Below are 23,136 nucleotides of genomic sequence, written 5' to 3'. Positions count from 1 at the left end.
GGTGAACTTAGACAAATCACTTCCTCCTGACTCTGATCTGGCCTGATGTCACCCCACAAAGTGCTGAACGCTCCTGGCAGGTTGAAATCACAGCCCTTTTCAGGCTGCTGTGTGAGCTGCCTCCTGTGCTCTAAACAGCTCATCTGCAAAACAGATGTGCCTGCTCCATCTCCAGCCAGGGCTCAGCTTTTGACACTAACATGATACTTCTGGATCATTGTGTGTATTTTATTAACTGGTGTCACCTGGAAACTGCCTCCTGACAGTGTTTTTTAGCAGGGTGTGCACTGAAGCAGGAAGGGGTTATTCTCCCATGGGAATTTGCTCCCTTTTTGCAGAAATCTGGTAACATGAGTTCTTGAGCTGTTCTCAACATCTATCCCAGGAAAGCTGTTCACCTTTCTATAAAGTCCAGTGACCCTTCCACTGAAATGCAAGTATTAACTCAGCTTTTTGGTATGAATCCAAATCATGTCTCCTTCAGCATCTCTGGCCTTCTATCTCAAATTTGAAAAACATTTACCTCTCCTAAGGAGAAGCATTACTTAGAGATAGGTGTAATTATTTCTTTTTAAACTAATATTTTCAGCCTCTTTCAATTCACTATCTCTAACTATGCTCCAAAACTTCTGTATCAATATAATGGCACAGAGATGTTTCCCTTGGTCAAAACCCTCCCCAGAACACTACTGAAGAATTTATCTGTTTCAGAGAACATGGACTCTTTGCAATCTCCCTTTAAAAGAGCATTAAAGCATCTCGAGAAGCAGCCCCAGTGGTGCAGGCAGCAGGTCAGCTTGGCCACGTGGGTGTAAGAACACGTTCAGGAGGAGTTCCAGCTCAGAACTGAACTCCTCACGTGGAACCAGCCGTGCCTGTGCTGCACTCCCCCAAATCCCACGCGCGTCGTAGAGTTGATAGGGGCTCATAGAGCCATGGACAATTATAGCCTCCAGCCTTAGTCAGACTGGGACTTCTAATCCCTGGATACAGAGGCATTTTCTCTTGTAGAAAGCAAAAATCTCCTCCTGAACCACTTTCCCATGCTGTGGAAAGTTACTTGGTCAGGCTGTTTGTGGTTTCAGTGGCTGAGAAAAATTCCTCTAAAGGTCAGGGAGCTGCACTGCTGCAGCTCCTTGCCAGGTCAGCTTCCTCACACAGCAATTCCACCAAAGCCCTGGGATCCCCTAATTCTTTCCTGCCTTCCTTCCTGGGACTGTTTGATATGGGCACTGCCGGGCATGGAGGCTCCAGGCTGTGGGAGGCTGTTTATGAGGCAGATGTTGTGTTAAGAACAGAGCTCAAGCAGACTTTGGCTGGAATATCCTTTGGTTTTGTCTTGGGAAGGCCCAAGGGTAAGGGTTTTAAATAGGGAGGATGGGACATGACCAAACCTGTACTAAAAATGGTAATTCTTGCCATGTTTTTGAAAGTATAAATGAAAAATAACCCCAGAATCCCAGAGGGATTTGGGCTGGAAGGGACATTAGAGATCATGTCATTCCACCCCCTGCCATGAGCAGGGACACCTTGCACTCGACCAGGTTGCTCCAAGCCCTGTCTAGCTGGCCTGGGACACTTCAAATAATGCCTATATTCTGGATTTAAAGACTAGGGATGTGAATACCCACTGCTCTATCACACATCTGGCTGAAGTATGAGCAGATTTGGGGTGGAATAAGAAGAGAGGTGGGGGGCTCATGAAGTTAGAAAAATATAATGGTACAGATTAAAAAACCTACATGTCTTTGCAGATTTTCTTGCAGCACAGAGAGATTTGACATTCTAAGATGTTGTCTCTGGACTTTGTATCAAAAATATACGTTGGAACCTTTTACCAGGTTGTTGTGTTTGATTAGAGCTGTTTTTAACAATGTCTGTGTTGGAGTGAAATAGCTTTAAAAAAAAAATTCTCCCCTCTAAAGAAAAGTCATATTACAATTCATTTTCATTCTCTCCTTATTTTCTTCTTCCCAGTAGGAGGAATCCATGCAGAACAAAATACAATAACTTTTCCTAAAATAATATTCAGTATATTGAATTCCTTACTAATGTCTTCCCTTGTACATCTTTCTTTATTCATCAGGTTACAGATGTCCAGAAGCCCAATGATAAATGTCAATCTTTATGTTTTTAGATCTATTTAAAGGAAAATGATGAACACTGTCAGAGCTTGTTTACATTAGGCTGAGCAGTAGGAACTTTTTTACTTTTTTTCCAGAAAGCACTTGCATTTCCTTGGGGATGTTTTTGTTACTCTTAAAACAGTGTTTCAGATAAAATAGACTAAGTTTTGGGTTTTTTTCTCTTTTTTATCTGCATGGAAATCTTGGTGGGAAGGAGAAGGGAGGAGCTCCTGGGGACAATCTCTGAAAATAGCCATGAATTCCTCTCAGAGCCCAGGTTGATTCCAGTCTGCTCCCAGAACACCCAGAGTTCTCCATTCTCTCTCTCTCCATAATTCATGTCATTTTTATCCTTGGGGAGCAGGAACTGCTGCTGACCTTTTTTTGGTCCATATTCAAAAATATCAGACTGGGCTGATCTGACCTATTGATAGCAGTGACAGCAGTGGTGATGCTTGGTGTGGTGGCTGTGACTGCACTGGCATTTTCCAGGAGAAACAGATACACAGATAGAGCTGCTCAAGCCAGAGAAATCATTGATTACCAAGGAACAGAAAATTCTCAACTTTAAACTCATGGCTTTTTCTACATTGAAAAGACAATGATTCTTTAGGGAAGTTTGTCAGTTTGTTTCACTGTATTTCCCCAAGTGGGAAAAAAGTGGGAAAAAATGATTTTGGGGAGCCAATGGCAGGCATTGATTTAATAATTAGAACACATTTAAATGTGTCACATGGGCTTGGCTATTTGTTTAGGCAGGAACATTCTTAATTCAGTTGTCAATATTTGTTACTGTGTGAGAACTTTGCAGGTTTTGCCAGGTAGAACCCTACAGATATAAATAAATGGGCTGCCCACCTCAGATATCTGACCAAACCACTGTTGACTTGCTTTTGAAAAAATGCTAGTTCTCCAAGAACTGCAATTTTCTGAATTCAGTGAAATCAAACTATTTTGATCATCACAGATTTATGGCCAGGCTTTTTTCTTCTGGAGATGGGAAAGATACTAAATAATATTCTCAGGGGTGGTGACATCATCCTCCTTAAATGCAAAAAAATGCTCAACCCCATCTTGTTTTTGCCCAGACAGAACAGGGATCACCAGGATGGAGAGAGAGGCCAAGGGCAGCTCGTGGAACTTTTGCTTTGCAGCCAAAACAAATTTAATGAGCTGATCACACGACAGAGAACTGTGGTTTTTATGCTTATATTTATTTGCACGGTTATTCGTGGTGCTGGCTGGCACAGCCTGAGCCACAGAACTCCAGCCTGTTACTCAGAGGTTGTTTTCTTCCCCTCTCCCCACCCACAGACAGCTGGGAACTGAACTGAAATATCTTCCTTTGCTGCTGTCAGCGTGATAGACGATGTTTCTCGTGTGCATGGAATCAGCACCATGGTCAGAAATTTCCCTCATTCCTTTCAAGAGACCGTGCTGGTGTTTTCCTATGGCAGCAGGTCTGAAATGACACAGCATTTCTGTGCCCTGCAACTTCTCTTCTTTTATTATTTTATTTGTTTGCGACTGCATAGGGAAAGAAGTGGGCTCATCAATATATACATTTGGAGAAAAAACCCAAATAATCTCCAGGCTCTAAGCTGCAGTGGTGAGCTTTGACCTTCCAGGGGCTGATTTCATCCCTTGAATGAGGCTTGGCATGGGAAGGCTGACAGGACCTTAATTACAGGGTCATGATACTATAATTACCAATAGCAAAGTGAAATAAACTCTGCTCATCCAGCTCAAACCACTTAATAACCACCAGAAATCCTTCACAAATCATTTGCCTTCTGCCTGCAGAGGTAGAAAATAGAGGAAGACAGGACTTTCTGCTTCAGTTTATGTGGTGCAGTCGTGATAAATGGGTTTCCTCCAGAAACACAACATTACAATTCTCTTCCTTAAGCATCCTCTGAAAACCTCCTTTTAACTTGGTAGCTCCATCTGTTCAGCATCTTACACTCTGATATGTTTTCATCCATAAAAAAGTGCAAATATTGTGAGAAGCCAGTGGGGAGAGGGAACAGCCATCTGAATCCCGAGCAACGGCATGTCTTGGTTGGATAGCAAAGGCAGAAATGGAAGCTGGATTTTGGTTTCCAGGCTGCAGATGATCATTGGGTACCAGGTGTTTTCACACACAGACTGCTCCCAGCCTGGCAGGGGGATGCTTTTTTGTGCTCCATGAGATCCTTTTTCTTGTCAAGTGTTATTAGCTGGAGTTAAAGCTCAGTGTCTGAGCCCTGCAGATGTGTTTTCCTTCCTGAGGGCTGCTTTCCATCATCTTGCTACGCCTGGCTTCTGAATTCAGGAAAAAAAAAATCAGCCACACCAAAAAAAACTTCCATCAGGTGAAAGAGGAAGGGAAAAACCTTAAACTCTCTCAGTGTTCAGTGGGTGCATTCCCTTTTGAAAGCCATTTTTAGAATAAGCCTTTGTTGCATCCCTCACAGTCAGAGCACAGGACTTGAGCATTCATTTGGGTTTTGGCAGCTTGGGAGGGGACACCACTGAGGGGACAGCGTGTCTGGGCTCTGGGCTGCTGCTCCAAGGGAGCATCCAGCCACTGCAATTCCATGGGTCAGCCAAAACAAGACCCAGAGCAGTTGCACACAGCCAGGGCTGCACAAGCTGGTCCTTGCCCATGTGGACAAAAAAGCATTTTTGGAAAAAGCATTTTTGGAAAAAGCAGTTTTAGAAAAATCAGCTTTCCTTGGCCTCTTGCTCCCAGAATGTTCTCTCCCCAGCCCTTCCAAAGCTGCTATAGAATATGCACATGGTAATGTTTGCCTCCAGCTGAACAGTGAGTGTGCCCACCCTGGAAAGATGAGGAGGGATCACATGCTAAAAAATGGAAATTTAACTTCGGCTTTTTCTGCACAGCACCTTGTCTGGGTGCTTTTGTTGATTATTATTATTATTATTATTATTATTATTATTATTATTATTATTGCTTGAACTATAATGGAAAAGAATTGAAAGAATCCTGTGTGAGTCCCTTTTAAGAGTTCCAGATTTGAAAAAATATTCTGAACTCAGCAAGCTTGATCGTAATCTTCCAAAGAATTTCAAGCTCTTGTCCTTCTCTCCAGGGGACCATCAGCTCATATTCTGTTCCTTCTGTGCTTTTCTTTCTGAATTTTCCAGTTTCAGCATGTAAAAATGTTAGAAGGAAAGGGGGTGCCATCTTAAGCCTCTCCAAGTTTTAATATTTTCTCCTTAATAGCATTAGATTGCTGTTCAGCAGTATATAGCATTAGTCAAGCTTCTGACTATGAAATGCAGAGAATTAATTGAAGTTTTAATCTCTGAGTTTTTACTGAAAAGATCCACACTGGCTGGAAGTCTTACAATCGTATTTATATTTTCTTCTCCAGGAATCTGACCCCCATTTTTATTTTTTTAAGAAAAGAAAAAAAGAACACTTTCCTCTGAAGGCTTTCACATTAAATCTTCAGTCTGGCTTAAATAAATGCAATGTTTTCCCACAGTTATAGGCATACACACTTGGAAGTGGCTCAAAACATTTGACAAAATGTAGCATTAGTTGAGATGTTCTGTCTCTGGTAAGATCAGGAGTGCTGTAGAAATGGGATATTCTCAGCCTTTGGGCTATCACATCACTTGCTGCCAAGTTCTTTTTGCTTTGGTTTGGCTGATCTGTTGAAAGCACAGAAATGTAGGTAGCAGGTCTCTGATCACAGTTCTAGCCAGAGTTTCTCCTCAGCTCCTTTTCTGCTCAAAGCCAGTCTCCCCGTTGGAGCAGTTGAAATGTTGGTGGTGACTTGATGGTGATGATAATTACTTTCATGGAAAGAAAATACAGAGTAGTAAAGAGCCCAAACAAAGGGCCTCTTAATCTTGCAAGAAGCAGCAGTTATTGGCTGGAAATGAAAACCACACTTCACTGTAGAACAAAGGGATTAAATTCCAGTACACAGACTAATGAATTGTTGTAGCACTCAAACCAGGGAAGCAGATCCTTCACCTCTTCAGTGTTCCAGATGAACGGATGCATCTTCCTCTAGAAGATATTCCATCATTTGTTATAATTTGGAGGGAAATGAGCAGGAGATTGTGTGTATAAAGCATTAGAAGAGATGTTCTAATAGTACCCTTGAACTTCTGAAGTGCAGGGATGAATAATCTGCCTGCACAAGCTTTTCCAGCCCTACTCCCACCAGGAAGTTCCTTTGCCATTAGGATATGTCTCTATCAGAAAAGATCACAGGAGATAAAAACCAGATGCTGCCTGAACTCCCAGATTCCCACTTCTACCAACATGGCAGAAATGCCCCTTCTTCCATGTCAGTCTTTCCTCTCAGGAGTAGATGTCCTGAGGATTAAGGCGGGATGGGTTTCTTTCCTCTCCCCAGTCCTTCAGCCTGAGTTAATAGCAGCCCATTTCCCTTTGCCATGTCAGCTCCTCATAGCTTTACACCCAGTTTAAAACTGGATTTTCTCTGTTGTCTTGTTGCAGTCAAACAGGCCTTTCTTGAAAAGAATTTTCTTTGGGGTCCCACTAGAACATAGACTCCTGCAAAAGAAGAGAGTCAACTAGTCAACTTTCCAGCTGGCCTTTGTCTGTCTGGTATTTGCTAGAAGTTTTTGTGTCCTAGGAGGGTTGGCAAGAGGGTTATGACATGGCGAAATCCTGGAAGAGGAGGAGTTCTGCATTGCCTGTTGCTCAGAGACAAACACTGGCAATCCCACCCATCCAAACTCTTCCATTGGCATGCGGATCCAGCACCGCTGTTTTGTTGCCTCATCATCATGCAGCTCACATCCTCCCTTTCCCCTAAAGCACCAGCAGAGCTCAAAGGAAATTATTAAAAACACCTTGTATGAGATGAGAGTTCTGATTAGGTTTTGTTTCAGGCGCGAAACCCGCTCCTGGGATCTGCTTTGAGAGAGTCAATTCTGCCGGAGACCCTTACGGCAACTGCGGGAAAGACTCCAAGAGCTCCTTTGCCAAATGTGAACCCAGGTAGGGCCTCTCCTTGCAAACACAGCATCAGCTGCTGGGAGAGGGTTTGGAACATGTCAAATTATTTACCTCATCCTTGCTTGTGTTGTGTTTATTTCCATCAGGGATGCGAAGTGTGGAAAAATCCAGTGCCAAGGAGGAGCAAACCGGCCCGTCATTGGCACCAATGCAGTTTCCATAGAAACCAACATCCCACTCCAGGAGGGTGGCAAGATCCTGTGCCGTGGCACCCACGTGTATTTGGGGGATGATATGCCTGACCCTGGGCTGGTGCTGGCAGGAACCAAGTGTGAAGATGGAAAAGTAAGATTCTGGAATACTCTCAGACAAGGGGAACATCTCTACCATCATCCTGCCAAGTCTTTTGTACTTCCTGGGGATTTTTGTTTTCCCCCACCAAAGAATTGCTTCTCATTCTCAGACTAAAACAGATTTTACTCCCTTCTGGCCACTGTTCTAGATTATGGATTTTAATATGCAAATCTGAATAACCTGATCTGGTGGAAGGTGTCCCTGGTCATGGCAGGAGGTTGGAAATAGAGGAGTTTAAAGTCCCTTCCAACCTAAACCATCCTGGGATTCTGGGCAATACAAGTTGCTGAAGTTTATGACTGATTTTTTTGAAGACAGTCCCAAGTATCTGCCCATGGAGGCTTGAGGTTTTCTGCAAAATAAGTACAGCAAGATACATTACAGGCTTATTAATGAATTCCTGAGTTCAATGAATTCCCTTTCCCAGCATCTCTGGCATTGCAAAATTGTCATTAACTTCACTTTAGATTTCAAAATATATTTTGTCTTCTGATTATGGCTCCCCACTTCTTTATGTTTTTTCATGTAGGAAAACCTATCTCTGTATGCATTCTTAGAAAACTATAAACCCATTGATGCTCAGCTACCAAAACTGACTTTTGCATTTGTGTTTTGCAAACTTTGTGAATTACCCACTGTGAATGCAGCCCAGATTTCACATGGCTGTCTCATTCTAAGTTTGTCTTTTGTGAGGAAACCAACTGAGAAAGATGGGAGGCAGCCATGAGTTTACAGGGGGAGGAGGAATGGAAAGCAGTCCAAGAGCTATTGAAATGAAAGAGGTTTCCATACCCTCCGTGGATTGCTTGCAAAAAGGAGGAAAAACAAGTGCCTTGATAATTTGTGGTAAATTCAAGTAAGCCTCTGAATTTCTGAATGCTTTTGAATTACGTTGGATTATCTCACGGTGCTGGGAACAGGTTTGAAATCCATCCTCAGTGAAACCACAGCTCTGCTACAGGAAAACAGCCCTTACAACATTTCTAAGTCAATCTGCTCTAAAAAGTCTTTTCAAAGGCAACTCAGCACTGAGAAAGCACCCCATTATGTTTTACTAATGAGTATTTAATCTTTCTAATCTATCTAATCATACACATCCACACTATAGAATACACAGGCTAATACTTCTGAAATTGTATGTTTTACTTTGAGGACATTAGTGCATTTGTATTACGGATTAAGAATATGAATTTAAATATTCTTGGGTTTTCTCAACTGGAGATGCACAATTTGAAACGCAGCCATTTTAATGTGATCAGAATTCTGGGAGCTGCTGCACTGTGAATATTTGAATTGTGAATAGTGCTGTAATCAGACCATATTCTCTCCATGCCTGCATGTTGATGCCAATTCACTCTAATTTCCTTTCCATTTTTCCTTCTCCCCAGGGGATAAGTGCCCTGATTAAGCATCCCTGTCACCTCCTTCAACACCATTCCCAGCTTAATGCTAATTATTGTGACTGACTCTTAGTACTACTGAACTGCAGTGCAGTTAAACATGAGCAAAATGTGCAGTGTGGGGCTTTTTGACCTTTTTTGTTGTCAACATAGCATAGGAACAGTTATTCCAGTCCTAATTTCTTCTTTTTTCAGTTTGGAATAGGGTAACTTCTCATTACTGACATGCTTATCAGTTGTGTGGTTGTTTGATGTTATTACTACTCAGCACTCATCTTGCTTAACCTCAATTTTCAGCTCCATTGGCAGAGGAAAGTTTATCTGCAATGACTGGAAAACAAAAAAAAATTGAATTTTATTCCAGTGCATATGCTATTTGTTTACTTCAATTTCCTATAAATATTAAATGTTAAAGAGGATTGGTTTATATTTGACACACAAAAAAAATTGTTTAATATGGAAAAACTTAGATCTTAGTTTTCCTGGAAAACAATGATGAGCCCATAAAAATCAATGACCTTACTTAAATATTCACCTACCCTGGGTCCACGTTCTGTAATGGAATGAAAAATATTTCACTATTGATATAAAACTCTGATAATTTACACCATGAAGATCCAAAGTTTTGTTCAAGAAATCATATGCTGCTGTAAATAGACAAAGGCAGAGCAGGAACCTGAAGGAATCCTGCTCAGTGCATTCCTAGTCCTGAAAAAAAATGCAAATTACTGATTTTTAAATTGGCTTAAAGACCTCCCAAACCCCAAGGTGTCCTCACTAGTTCCACTTGAGTGGATCTGTGAGGGTTTGCTTGCACAAACTCAGCATATCAACACTGTGAAGTGTGGGTGGAACCAGGACTGGCCAGGAGAGCAGAATTCAACTTGCTCAGATTTGGATTTCAAAGATTTAAAAGGGGCTGAGGAAAATAAGAAGACACTCAATTTTGGTGTCCTTTGTGTCCATATAATTTTAAATATTTACATATTTGGGAATACTTAATTGCTGAAAGATGGGATATGATGCTCTGGGAGCCCCAGGAGCTCTGTCCCTGTTCAAACTCCTTTTTTTTACTTTGCAGATTTGCCTGAACCGCCGGTGCCAGAACACCAGTGTTTTTGGAGTCCACAAATGTGCCACCAAGTGCCATGGACGTGGGGTAAGCATCCTAGGAAAGCATTTTTACAATCACCCAATAACCACTGGACAGAAAGAAATCATTTTCTGTAGTAGCTTTGAGATCTATAATTGCCTGCAATAGATCAATCAGAGTCACTGCAATACATTCTCACTACGTATTTCCATTTCCACTGTCCTTTATATGAAATTGTTTTTATTTGACAAAGTAATATTTATCAGGCTGTAATTATCTTGTTCTTAATTGACAGCCTGGGATACAAAGGAATCTTGTAATCCTCAAAGCAGTTTGAAGTCTGACCCTCCATCATGAAGAATTCCCATTAAAAATCAAAAATACAGTTTATCCATAGATACAAAGTTAAAGATTTTTTGAATTGAGCGTTGGAAGCATTTGGATTGAGAAGCAAATGAAACAGCATTTCCAAAAACATTTTAAAAAAGTAAAACCATATTGATGAGTTTTTTGGCAAGAAAGTGGCACGTAATGAAAAATGTGATATCATTTAATAATATCAGTGGCTTGAAAACCAGTTTACATTATGATAATGTTAATTATGTCAAGCTTTGCCTTATTAACCTTGATGAGCTGATGATCTGTTTGTTTCTCTGAAAAGCTGTGGCAGCCACATTGGAACAGCAATAGAAATTCACTGTCCTCTCTGAGGAAGGATTTTAATTTGTTTTAACTTACTTTATCACCCTGAATTTGCAAAACTGAGCAGTGTTGATGGTGCTGCCTCTTATCATGGAGGATAGAATGAGCAGAGGCTTGGACTGGCATTTTTCATGTCTATACAAACAAAAACCTCTGGTGACTCCTCAGTGGCAAAACTGACCTCGTGGAATTGTAAATAGGAACTTAGGAACTCCTGCAGTGCTTTAATGTAAAAAATCATGCTTAACAAAGTATATTTTCAATTATCTTACTGTCTTTGAAATGTAATTTTTTTTTTTCTTAATTTTACATGACCTCAGCCAGTCTGAGCTCTCTCAATATTTTAATGCTCTGCAGACACAGGGAGCACAGTGTTTTTGAAAGCCTGCCAAGCTGACCTGGCCAGAATATTGCATGTTCAGAATAACCCAAACTCCTGTAAACTGATTTGTGTCTTTCTGAAAACCCATTTATTAATCTGTCCTGCGGTTGCAGATCAGTGATGGGTTAGCACAGAATTAAGAACCTTAGTGACAGCAAGCCCTAAGCCCAAAATCTTTATTTAAAAATTGATTTGAGCACCGAAATGTGACTTCAGATCCTGGGGTGAGTTTGGGGCCTCTCAGGACAAGACATGGAGGGGCTGGGAAGGGGCTGAGCCTGGAGCAAAGGGGGATCAGGGGAGACCTTGGGCTCTGCACAGCTCCTGCCAGGAGGGGACAGCCGGCGGAACAGGGACAGGAGGAGAGGGAGCAGCCCCAGGCTGGCTCAGGGGAAGGGCAGGGTGGATATTGGGAAAATTCCTTCATGGAAAATTCTTCCAGCCCTGGCACAGCTGCTCAGGGCAGCGGTGGAGCCTCTATCCCTGGAGGGATTTAAAATCCATGTGGATATGGTGGCACCTGGGGACATGGGTGGCTTTATCAGTCTTGGGGAGTGGTTGAAGATCTCGGAGAACTTTCCTAGCCTGAGCAGTTCTGCGACTCCATGCATTCTGTTGGTTCAGCACAGAGCTTCAAGCTCTGCATTCAGCACACAGCAGCTGCCTGAGGAGCAGAAAAGGAGATAAGGTGCTTTGGAATGTGGGAGCCCTGGGCGCAGCAGGGCCGGGCTGGGCGCCTCGGAGCTCTCTGGTCCCACAGCGGCCACCGGGCCCCTCACTGCCACCAAAGCCACCACAGCACGGAGCACTGAATCTGTACGGACAGGGCAGGTGTGAGAGCAAAGCTCCCCGAGGGCTTCCTCAGCCCTGAGCCCGTTTCACAGGTTACTCCAGCAGCTGGCTCACCGTGGAGCCATGGAAGAATCCACGCTGGGCCCAGAGCAAGCAAGATGGAGAGGAGAGCTCGGGGGGCTGACAAAGCTCTGCTTCTCCTCTGCAGGCAGGAGGAGCTGAAGCTACCAGCAGATAATGCTGCTGCTGGAAGCAAGCAGAGAACAAGACTTAAGAGGTGTCTGATTATCCTCATATTATTGATGTTGTCAGCTGGGGCAACTCCAACGATTACCTGCCAAAGAAATAATGGTTTTTAGGATCCCTCTTCCTCCGTGGCCAGTTGCTCTTTGCCACCTCAGTGTGCAGTAGGCAGCTATCAGCACATCTCCTTTCTTCTCCAAGTTTTATTCCTCTCTGATGTGTCACTGTCTGATTAGAAGCCCTTATCAGCCAGGGCTGCTCTCGGATGTTTTTTATGTTAAGCCATTTGTCTTGTTTTGCAGGTCTGCAACAACAAAAAGAACTGTCACTGTGAGGCTGACTGGGCCCCCCCCTTCTGTGACAAGCCAGGCTTTGGTGGCAGCGTGGACAGTGGGCCCATCAGACAGGCAGGTCAGCGGCAATCCAGGCTCCACCTGGGTTTTTTACAGGATAAAGAGTGGAAATTGATCAACCTCAGGAAGAAATTATCTCTACACATTGTTAATTTTACAGGATTTCATTATTCCGTGCCAGTTTTTCCCCAGAGTGTTGGAACATTAGGGACCTCAAAGAGATGTTTCTGATTTATGTCTGAGGACATGACAGGACAAGCAGTCTCCTCACTAGTGCATGTATAAACTAAATCTCAATGAGAAATAATGTCTGTTTTCATATGAACAATACTGTTCTAAACCAAAATGAATTCTCTTCTCTGCATGCCAGATGCTGCAGTGGGTGGCAATATTGAAATTATGACAGCATGGTTATTTCCATGACAAAGCTTCCCATCATGATTTCACTACTGAAAGATTTTTGTTTTTGGAAGATAGCAAAGGAACCCTGGTGAGGCAGTGAGCAGGCCCTAGGAAGAAGTTAACTCCATTTTATTTTTTACAGACAATAAGAGTTTGACCATAGGAGTGTTGATTACCATCCTGTGCCTTATCTTTGCTGGATCAATCATGTACCTCAAAAGGAAGACTTTCATGAGGTGGTTGTTTACAAGCAAGAAGACAACAATAGAGAAATTAAGGTATGCCCATTTTCCCTAATTATATTCCAATAGATATTAAGGAAAGGAAGCAGTAAACACAGCAATTCTCATCACCATGAATGTGTTAGGAAGGGCCAGCCTTGACAAAAAATATTCACCGTTATCCGCAGTGTTTTCCCTGGGTTGGTTTAATTTCATTGATAGAAAGTAAATAACACAGGTATTGGTTTGAATATATCCTTCTTTCCTTTTGGGATGAAAAATTAAGCAGCAGTGGAAGTACTGTCTTTATTTTGATTTGCCTGAAACAGTTTCATTACACTGCATGGCCTTTTATCTAAACTCAGCTGAGTGAGCTGAAACTTTCTTATTTGAGGTCATTACTGTTTAAATGTTAGATTCATTAGAATAGTCTCCTGGGTGTTACAAAGCTGCGTTTCCACAGATTGCAGAAACTAATTTAACAGACTACTGGTTTCTAAAAAATCAATATTTATTTTTATTCTTGCAGGAGTGCTAGACAATTTTTACTTTCCTTGTTTACTATAACCAGGCAGAAAGTCCTTGCAAATTCCCATTCTGAAAAGAGGCTCCTGTTTAAGAAAATATTACAAAAGCAGAACATTGTGCTCAACAATTAAATGTTTGTATTGCAGGTCTGTGAGTCCAGCAAGACCTTCCAGTTCATCTGAGCCAAATCATGTTCATACCATATGTGTTAGCAAAAACCTCATCACAAAGCCACAAAATACAGCCATCCAAAAAGTGAGTCCCTAAATAATTTTTTTTTTAAGTGAGGGAAAACCAAAAACAGATCGCATGTATTTTGGATCTCAAATTATTTATTATAATACAATAATTGCATGGACTTAATATCATGTAGGACTAACACTGAGTAAAATGGGAGAGGATGTAGGCTTCAAAATTCATTTATGGCTTCCACATTGAATACAGGTGGAGATGTCCAGTGCAAAAAAGAAATAATTTTTTCTCTAGGAGAGAAAAGCAAGGGACTATCATGCATTTTAAAGTAGCAATAGGCCAGGTCTGATGGAGCTTGCAGCTCCCTGGTGGGAGGTGTCCCTGCTCATGGCAGGGGGTTGGAACATGCTGGTCCTTGAGGATGGTTTGGTCCTTAAGATCCCTTCAAACCAAGCCATCCTATGACTCTGTGCCAGCTCTTGAAATCTATAACTTTGGTTGGGTGATTGAAATGTGTAACTTTGGTTGGATGATGGAAACGTGCAACTTTGGTTGGATGATTGAAATGTGGAACTTTGGTGGCTGATGGAAATGTGCAACTTTGGTGGCTGATGGAATTGTGTAACTTTGGTGGATGATGGAAATGTCTAACTTTGGTGGCTGATGGAAATGTGTAACTTTGGTGGCTGATGGAAATCTGTAACTTTGGTGGATGATGGAAATGTGTAACTTTGGTGCATGATTGAACTTTGAGGATGGTTTTTCCCAGAGAGACAGCCCAAGGCGGCCGCTGCCGTATCAGATCATTGACATCAGCAACCCTGTGAAGACACACGAGGTGCCACCATTAAAAACACCCCAGCGAGTCCTGCCACCCCTCCCCCAGCTGCCAGGCCACCAAGCTGGGCCTGAGAGACCCCTGCCAGCTAATCCTTCACTGAGGTTCTCCCAGGTAACCATTGATTCTCTTCTGTGCAATATTTACTCTGCGAGTGTCTGGAGAAATGTTTTCTCATCTTTCCTGCTGCCCTTTTCTCACAGTATTTCCTTTATGCTTTGTGTTAGTTTAGAACTGTGCTGTAGAAAATTGCTTTGTGGCAAGTGGAGCTGTGATACTAAAATTTAGGATCTTGAACTCTGCCTTCACCACTCAAAAGACAACAGAACAAACACATTAGAGGCAAGCACATCTCTCCAGCCCAAGCAGAGAGGCACTGCACAGTTTGTTAGTGAGGTGCCAAGCACAGAGAGAGTTTAGGGAGTCACGTTGAAGATGTGATGTGCAAGGGCAAAAGGTGTCTTAGCTTGATGTGCTTCTGCCCTGCCAAGGGCTGCATGAAGCACAGTCTGTTTTTCCAGGGCACAGAGCTGAAAAACACTATTTCCTGCAGACACACCTTTCACTGCAATGTTTAAGCAGAGATGATAAATATTTTTTATTTTTTATTTTTGAATAAGATGCATCTCAGGGAGATAGGGTAGATGAAGCTGTCTGTATTAAACAGTGCCTTTTCTTGTCACTGGCTGCTCCCTTTTGGTGGCACTTGTGGAGTGACTGTTTCTAAAAAGCACCCAGGCTGTTCCTGTTCTGGGTGTGCTATGAGGTTAAAATGAGGTGAGTGTTGTTAGCACCAGGCTCTCACCTGCAGGAACTCTGTGAGCTGCTCGAGACCCTTTCCTGGGGGTGGACAGGAGGAGACAGCTCTGAGGCAGTGCTGGAGTGTAGGGCTTTGAAAAGGGATTGGAAAAATGTCAGAAACAAATATGGGATGAGAGAGGCTGCCCAGAAAAGTTGTCAGGGTGCCCAGAGCAGCTGTGGCTGCCCCTGGATCCCTGGCAGTGCCCAAGGCCAGGTTGGACAAGGCTTGGAGCAGCCTGGGATGGTGAAAGGTGTCCCTGCCCATTGTGGCAGCAAGTAAAGCATTTCTAGATTTAATTTTTTCTAAGTCTCAACATTGTATCACTCAGGTTAGACCAATATTTACAAGTGCAATCAGTGTTTTATTTGCTTTTTTGTCTTCCCTTGTCCATGTTCCCAGTCATTTTCCTTTCTAGAGGAATAAAGAACACTGACTCTTTCTAAAATAAATTTTGTAGGGAATCAGAAGCAATATTGATTCCTGTTGCTTGTCTTTAGCTCCAGTGGTCTCATTGTTCATTTTCTTGTATTCTCTAACATTCTGCACAATTCACAGTGGTCATAGGGAAGATTTCAAGTGCAAGTGCTTTTCTGTTTCTTAAGCAGAATATTGATGGAGAAAAGGCTTTCCAAGGAAAAGGAAAAGGAGCCATTTGTCATTCTGATACTGGATCTGCACCTGCCCCAGCCTCACTGCACATCCCAGCAGCCCAGTGCTCCCCTACAACTCATGTTCCTAAATCCTTGTGCTCCAAATGCCACCCAAACTGCCAGGTGGAATAACAGTCTTGCAGTACTATCACCAGCAAAGTCTGACAGATCTGAAACTGCCAAAAAGCTTTTCAGCTTGGCAGCTCAAATTAATTGTGACAGTTCCTTCATCAAGCAAAATATCACCATTTCCAGTCTCTGCATGGAACACAAACAGGGGATCAGCTCAAGGCATCCTAAAGAATGAGCAAGAATTGATTCTTTCAAAATTATATCATAGCCTCAATATTGTCAGAAACAGCTAGTTTTTATATCAGAGGGACCCCAAAAAACACTCTGTGGGGAGAAAATCTTTCCTAAGTGATTTTTTTCCTTCAAAGCTTGGAAGTAGTAAACTAGCTTAAGAATAGTTTGGGATAATAAATATAGGTACTACTTCATGTATTGCTTCAGCTCTCTCTTGGAAGCATATCCAGAAAAAGGTCAGCAAGAGGAAGGAAAAATTGATTGAAAAATCATGGCTACACTCAGGATGTTGCCCAGATGTTCAGTACTGCAGGATGGTGCTGTAAATTATATAAAATTTCCTTCAGTTGTAAGTAAAATAGTTAAAAAACAAAGACAACATGAAATAAACCAAACCAATCAACCAAACAGAAAATCCTCAGCAAATTAGCTCTTGTCAAGTTAAATATTTAATTATCTTTTGACTGAAAAACAGCTTTCAGATGCTTTTGCAAGGCAAACAGTCTTTATTTATGGGCCAAATTCACAATCAGTATAAATCAGCAGAGCCCCATGTAAATCAAGGGAACAGCACAGGTTTATCTTAGCCATGGTTTCAGTCCAGGCATTTGGATTTGATCTTTTCCCCTGGATTTTGTTGCTTTTAGCATTCAGTTGCTGCTTCTGACACTTTCATCCTCTTATTACCAAAATATATCTCATATTTCACAGCTCATGCTAATGACAAGAAATAGGACTTTTTTACTTCAAATTTTACCACTTAAAAAAAGGGGTTTTACTTTTTCCTCAGTAAAACTGAGCTCAGCTCAGCTCCTGCTCCTTCTGCCCCAGTTATCCTGGGATTGTCTCTCCTTTGACACCTTAGCCTGGCTGTAGACACAAAGGGTTTTCACTTTCTTCTTCAAAAATAAGTGGAAAAAACCTGGAATTTCATGCACCTGATGTCTTTGGAGCTGCTCAGTATGAGAATTGTGGTTTTCATTCCTGCATTTAAAACAACACTTCCTCAAGCAAGGCCTGAATGCACTAAATGCCAGGTTGTGGATATAAAATGGACAAAGAAATGCATCCACAAACTCTTTGTGATGAAGGGCTGAAGCTTTGGAGGGGGAGAAGTGGAGGCAGAGGAATGAGGGCAGCAGAGCTGTGGTGTACTGTGAGCTGTGCTGCACATTCCCAACACATCAAAGGCTCTGCAGGGCCCCACACGAGTTAACACACAAAGTTTGAATTCTCCTGTGGCACAGAAAGAATAGAGAAGAGCCTCCTGTAATCAGTCTGGGGGATAGGATTTATTTCTTCAAAGGGCTTTTCCTCTGTTCCTAAGTTTGTGTGTTCCTGGTGGCATCTCCTTTCTATCACATTCTTCTCCATCTCAGCCACCATTTATCCTCCAGCTCCATTTTTATCAGAGTTCCCTCCCTTTTAATTTTTTCTCTTTCATTTACCCTTTCCTAGCAGTTTGCCACATTACACTTTCTGTCAGAACACCTGGTTGCTTCCTCCTTAAGGATAGTTTAACTTGAGGACATTTTGAGTGGGAAATGAATGAATAAATAAATCAGGAGCTGGGCCTGTGTACCCATCAATACTAGTACTTGTTATGCAGAGAATTAAACAGAGGGTGGACATTATATACAACTTTTTAGAATGTAGTTTGTGGCAAATTTGAATCTATTATATATGAGATTGACTTAAGCTCGTGTATTTTCTTCCTTATCAAAATGCCTGTGGATAATCAATCTGCATTTCCTTCTTGAAAGAGCAAATATTTGCCACAGAAAGTAAAAAAACAAAAGGATGCTCAAAACAAATAATGAAAAGTTGGACTTTATTCAGGAGCAATTCATGCTCTGATTGCTTGTTTTGATCAATCTTTCAAAGGATCTTTAATCAGATTATGCTTGTAAGCTCTTTTTATTTCCTTTACTAAATACAGCAAACTAAAATTAAGGAATAAAATTCCTTGGGAAAAGCATGGCTATGCAGCTCCAGTAGTAGAAAGATCTAAAGTGAGTTTGGGGATGAACTGGAGAGATTTGTGTGCCCTGAGCAAGCCACTTAATGTGTCCCAGCTCTCCATAACGAGGAGAGAAACAGCCAAGTTTCCCTGTTTGCAGGACTGCAGGGACCACCCAGAGCTGCCACTGGCCCAGCCTGACAGCAGATGACTTCTGTTCTTTATTAATGGAGCCTTTAATTCCACAGAATGAAAGCACAGAGAAAAAAATTCCACAGATGCTCCCAATCCAAACCAGACTGGGCCAGTTTGGTTTTGTGCCCATCTGAATTTCCATTTTAAAGTAATGTCGAGCATTCCCACCTTTCTATAGAACTCCTTCTACAAAGTTATCTATTGAATCTTTGCTGTTTGTATTTACCACCAATTAAGCATTGAGTCCAGCAGAGATGCACCCTGCAGTTCTAGAGCAAGGAATCAAAAGTCATAAAATCATGAAAATATAGTATTAAATCACTGGTTTCAAATTAGAGTGGCAGTTTATTAAAAATAGGTTACTTTTTACTCATTTAAACATATCTGGTCATAACATATCTTCAGTTTAGGTTTAGATTAGGTGTTAGGAATAAATTGTTGGGGGAGTGAGGTCTCAGTTTTGCCCAGAGTTGTGGCTACCTCATGGAAGTGTCCAAGGCCAGGCTGGATGGGGCTTGGAGTTCCCTGGTGATACTTTAAGTTTTAGCTTTCATATTTTCCAGATTCTGTAGTGCATTAGGATATAACTCTGAACTTCATATAAAGTGTTAGCAAGTTCTTCTCACAGCTCAGTCACGCAGAACAATCCTTTTCCAGGCCCAGAACCAAGGACACTGCTGCAGCTTCAGGCCCAAAAAGTGCAAACAACAGGGAATTGAGGAGAGAAAATTTGGGAGGATGGGACTGCATAACCTGGAGCTGGAATTGGACAATTAACCCCAATATGGAAATGGACCAAAATTTATAGAAGTGTGAAAACTTGTGACTCATTGTCCATCTGGGGTCCATCTACGTTAAAAATAGAATAAATATAGTTTCCTATATTTTAGCAAAAATACTGCACAAAGAAATTTTGATTAAACTCCTGGCTGTCCATTTCAGTCAGATATTCTGAAAGTAACAACATTTCAACATTAACCCCAATATGAAAATGGACCAAAAGTTATGAAAGTGTGAAAACTTGTGACTCGTTGTTCATCTTGGGTGGAGCCATGGCCAGGCTCTTCTACTGCCAAAGTTGTGTCCTGTGAGGGCTTTGAATAAATCCCTGCTTTATTCCTTTAATCTGTCTAGCAGAGTTTATTCTTTAAACCTTTATTCTTTATTCCTTATTCCTTTAACCCTGTTCCAGGCAGCCTCTCAAGGCATCACTGGGATGGAAGGTGTCCCTGCCCGTGGTGGGGGTGGCACTGGATGGGCTTTAGGGTCCCTCCCAAGCCAAGCCAGTGTGTAATTCCACGATTCTGTGGCTTCAGCTCAGCTGTGGCTGTGTGCAGGGGGTGTGCAGGGTGTGATGTCCCCTCTGAGAGCTGACAGGAGCTGGTGTTTCCTGCAGGAGCCCCCCAAGCCCAGCGCCCCTCGGAAGCCTCTCCCCGCTGACCCCCTGGGCCGAGCGCGCCACGGCCCCGCCGGACACCCCAAGGCTCTGCCCCACGCCAGCCCTGCCAGGTCAGTGCTCGTCCTGATCCTTGGGATTTTAACTTGTGTGTTTTCCACGTGCTTGGAATCCTGCATTTCATCAGGGTGTAACTCCTAAACCATGTCCTTGTCAGCTGCTGAAATGTAAATTTTAAGGAATTTAGAGCTTTTTAGAGGAGCTAAGATTTTAGTTAGATATAAGCCTTACTAGAGTTAATTAAAATAAATGAGTAGGCCTTGATGAAGTTAAGAGTTAGTAGTTAACTAATAATTGATTGCTTGTCAGCACAATGTTTAGTTAGATGGATTTATAATGAAGAATACACAAACTGACAAAGAGCTTTTAGGAACATAAGACGATTGGGGGCCTCCTCTGTTCTGAAACCAATTGAAGACAAGGAATGGGAGTTCTACCAAGAGTTCATTTGTCATATTTGCATTGAAAAGGTAGAAAGGTCAGAATGAGGAAGACTTCATTGACTTCCTCATTTTGGGACCCCCCCCCCCCCCATGAAAGGGACACCGACCCATTCCAAGGAACAAACCACGCATGCTGAATAGCTTTTGGAGTAATTAGCATAGGAAGCGAGGAATGGGATGTACCAAAATGATGAATATGGATTTATATTTTGTGTATTCAATACTTGTATGGATAAAAGGGCTCTGTAATCACCTGGAAGCTGTGGTGTGGATTTGGGAGCTGTCCCACACACAATAAACACACGCTTTCTAACTTTAAATTGTTAGAGAGTTTTTGTCTGTCACAGTTGGATATCGATACTAGATCAATATCCCTATTTTTTAAATAAATCACTGCTGCTCCCCCATTTTGGGCAGACACAACTCCTCTCCATCCTGGCAATCAAGGACACCTCACTGCCTCAGGCACCAGAAGTGTAAACAAAAGTGAGTTTTGTGGGGAGAAAACTTAAGGTAAATCACTTCATTACCTGAAGCTGTAATTGGAATATTAACCCCCAATATGGACCGAACTTATAAAAGTGGGAAAACCTGTCATCCATTTCTGGGTGTAGCCCCTGGGGGGCTTCATCTGCTCTAAATGTACCTGAAGGCCCTGCAATAAATATAACCCCTTTTTATTCCCTTAATTTCATCTATCTTCTGGTTTTAGGTAGTCCTAAAAAGGTTATCAATCTTAACACCTGGATTTTAGCACTTCAGCAGCAACATGGCTAAAATGGCTCGAGGAACTGCTGCAACAACCACTTCCAACATCATTTCCATCTCTAATTTTACTTATCATGCTGCTTCTCACTGGGAGTGCAGCAGCACAATTGCTCTCACTCCCACAGAATATGAGGATTTATAATACCTGTGAAGGCTTGGCTGTAAACACCTGGTTAGTTTTGTATATTTACAAAACTAACCAATAAATAATGAATTTTCTCCTCAGAGCCCCCCCCCCCCCCCCATCTGAATTAGGCTGAGAACTGAATGCTTTAAAATCAGCCACTAAAAAAGTGATTTCCTGATCACCCATTTCCCAAGGAAACATCAGTTGACATCATCTGATAATAATACCCAAAAGATTCAAAAAGCATAGAAATTGTGCACTTCAAAAATATAATGTTTAAAAAAAATTAAGGAAGTGAAATAACTACACCCAATGTTAGTGGGTTTAGTCAATGCTGTTTTCTTACCCATTATTCCTCAGGCTCCTGTGAATAAAGTGAGCTCCAAGGAAGATAAAACTGGTATTTTAAGCTACAAGAATTCTACCAGTAAAGCACTTAAGTGCTCAGAAACATTAAAATTAGAATCAATATAGTCTCCGATATTTTAGCCAAAACACTGCACAAAGAAACTTTGATTAAACTCCTGTCTGTCCACTCTAGACAGATATTCTGAAAGCAACAACATTTCAGCTTTTGGAGACCACCTGGAATTCTGCAAAATTACTGACATTTCTGATCAGGTACAAAACTGATGAGCAGCCAAAGCAATGGAGATTAAATAACAATTTGCTGTTTTCTTTCTTTCCAACAGACCTGCTCCCAGACATCCATCACAGGTATCCAGGTCCAGCAGCACTATGGATGTGAAATGAGTAGAGAGCCTGACACCTTTATTTTAAAAAGTGAAGACAGAAGTTTGCACTATCTTTCAACTCCAGCTGGAGTTCATTTCTATGACAATACTTAGAATTTTTAATGTTTAAAACAGCATTATTTTTAAGAATTCTGAGCTACTGCCTTTGGTGCTGTGCTGTGCTATGGTGCTCTGTATACTTGCTCAGGTACTTGTAAATTATTAATTTATGTTGAATATTTATTACAGTGCAGTGCACTGTAGTAGATATTTTTACCATAGCTGAGTTTTCCTAAAAAGGAAACCTTTTTTTTTTTTTTTTTTGTAATATTTCACTGAACTTGAATAATTCTGCTCTGTTGGTCCTATGTAGATTTCTTAGTTTTGATCTATTCTTTAAGGAGTGCTGATGCAGATCAATGAAATGTGTAAACAGCTCCATCTCAGTGGTTCTTACCCAACTTCTGAATAAATATGGCAGGGTGAAAAGACAAAATCTCTCCTGGAACTCGGTGAAATGCCTGATATCTGCACCCAAGGTGTAACCTGTGTTTAACCAAGGGCTCACTCTGTGTTTGCAGCTGTACTGTAATCTCAATTTTCATGTTGCTGTTTGAGATCTCCCAGACATCTCTGTGCTGAAAGGATGTATCCACCTGGGAGAAGTCCTCTCACTGAAGAAGTACTGTATATCACAAAGCTGTGGTGTTTTTAACCTCATTTTCCTCAAACACAACCTGGATGATACAGATTAATGCAGCTATCAGGCCTCCCTGTGCCATCTCCTTTTTGATGCCTTGGTAATTAAATTCCACCATCTCATTGTTGTCCTGATTAGACTGGCAGTGCATTACACCCAGGGCTGGGGGGAAGCCAAGAATTACAAAGAATTACATTTTAAGAATCAACTTTTATATTATTTCTTTTTGCCTCACCGCTCTGCTTATCACCTGTATTTTGCATATTTCCTACTGTTTTGTATTAAACTTCTACAACGTTGCTCCGGGTTTCTTAATTCCCAAATCAAAATGTGTATTTTAATACATAGACTGGATTATCCAAAAAAAAAAAAAAAAAAAAAAAAAGAAGAAGTTCATCTCTGCTCTGTGATTACACCTGAT

General features: G+C 41.7%; 1 protein-coding gene across 1 annotated transcript in view; it reads left to right on the top strand.

The window, feature by feature from the left end:
- The window catches only part of ADAM12 (ADAM metallopeptidase domain 12), a 179,508-nt gene extending 157,273 nt beyond the window's left edge, over positions 1-22,235 (top strand). Inside the window, exons 15-23 of the mRNA XM_021526349.3 lie at positions 7,008-7,116; positions 7,221-7,419; positions 9,910-9,987; positions 12,343-12,451; positions 12,938-13,073; positions 13,691-13,799; positions 14,506-14,688; positions 19,884-19,996; positions 21,974-22,235. Of these exons, the coding sequence (XP_021382024.2) occupies positions 7,008-7,116; positions 7,221-7,419; positions 9,910-9,987; positions 12,343-12,451; positions 12,938-13,073; positions 13,691-13,799; positions 14,506-14,688; positions 19,884-19,996; positions 21,974-22,034 (1,097 nt within the window). The 3' untranslated portion in view covers positions 22,035-22,235. The remainder of the gene's footprint in view (positions 1-7,007; positions 7,117-7,220; positions 7,420-9,909; positions 9,988-12,342; positions 12,452-12,937; positions 13,074-13,690; positions 13,800-14,505; positions 14,689-19,883; positions 19,997-21,973) is intronic.
- The last annotated feature ends 901 nt before the right edge of the window (positions 22,236-23,136 follow it).

Source organism: Lonchura striata, chromosome 7, assembly GCF_046129695.1.
Source record: "Lonchura striata isolate bLonStr1 chromosome 7, bLonStr1.mat, whole genome shotgun sequence".
NCBI lineage: Eukaryota > Metazoa > Chordata > Aves > Passeriformes > Estrildidae > Lonchura > Lonchura striata.
Note: the sequence above shows the minus strand (reverse complement) of the source record. Positions and strands in the feature narration are given on the sequence as shown.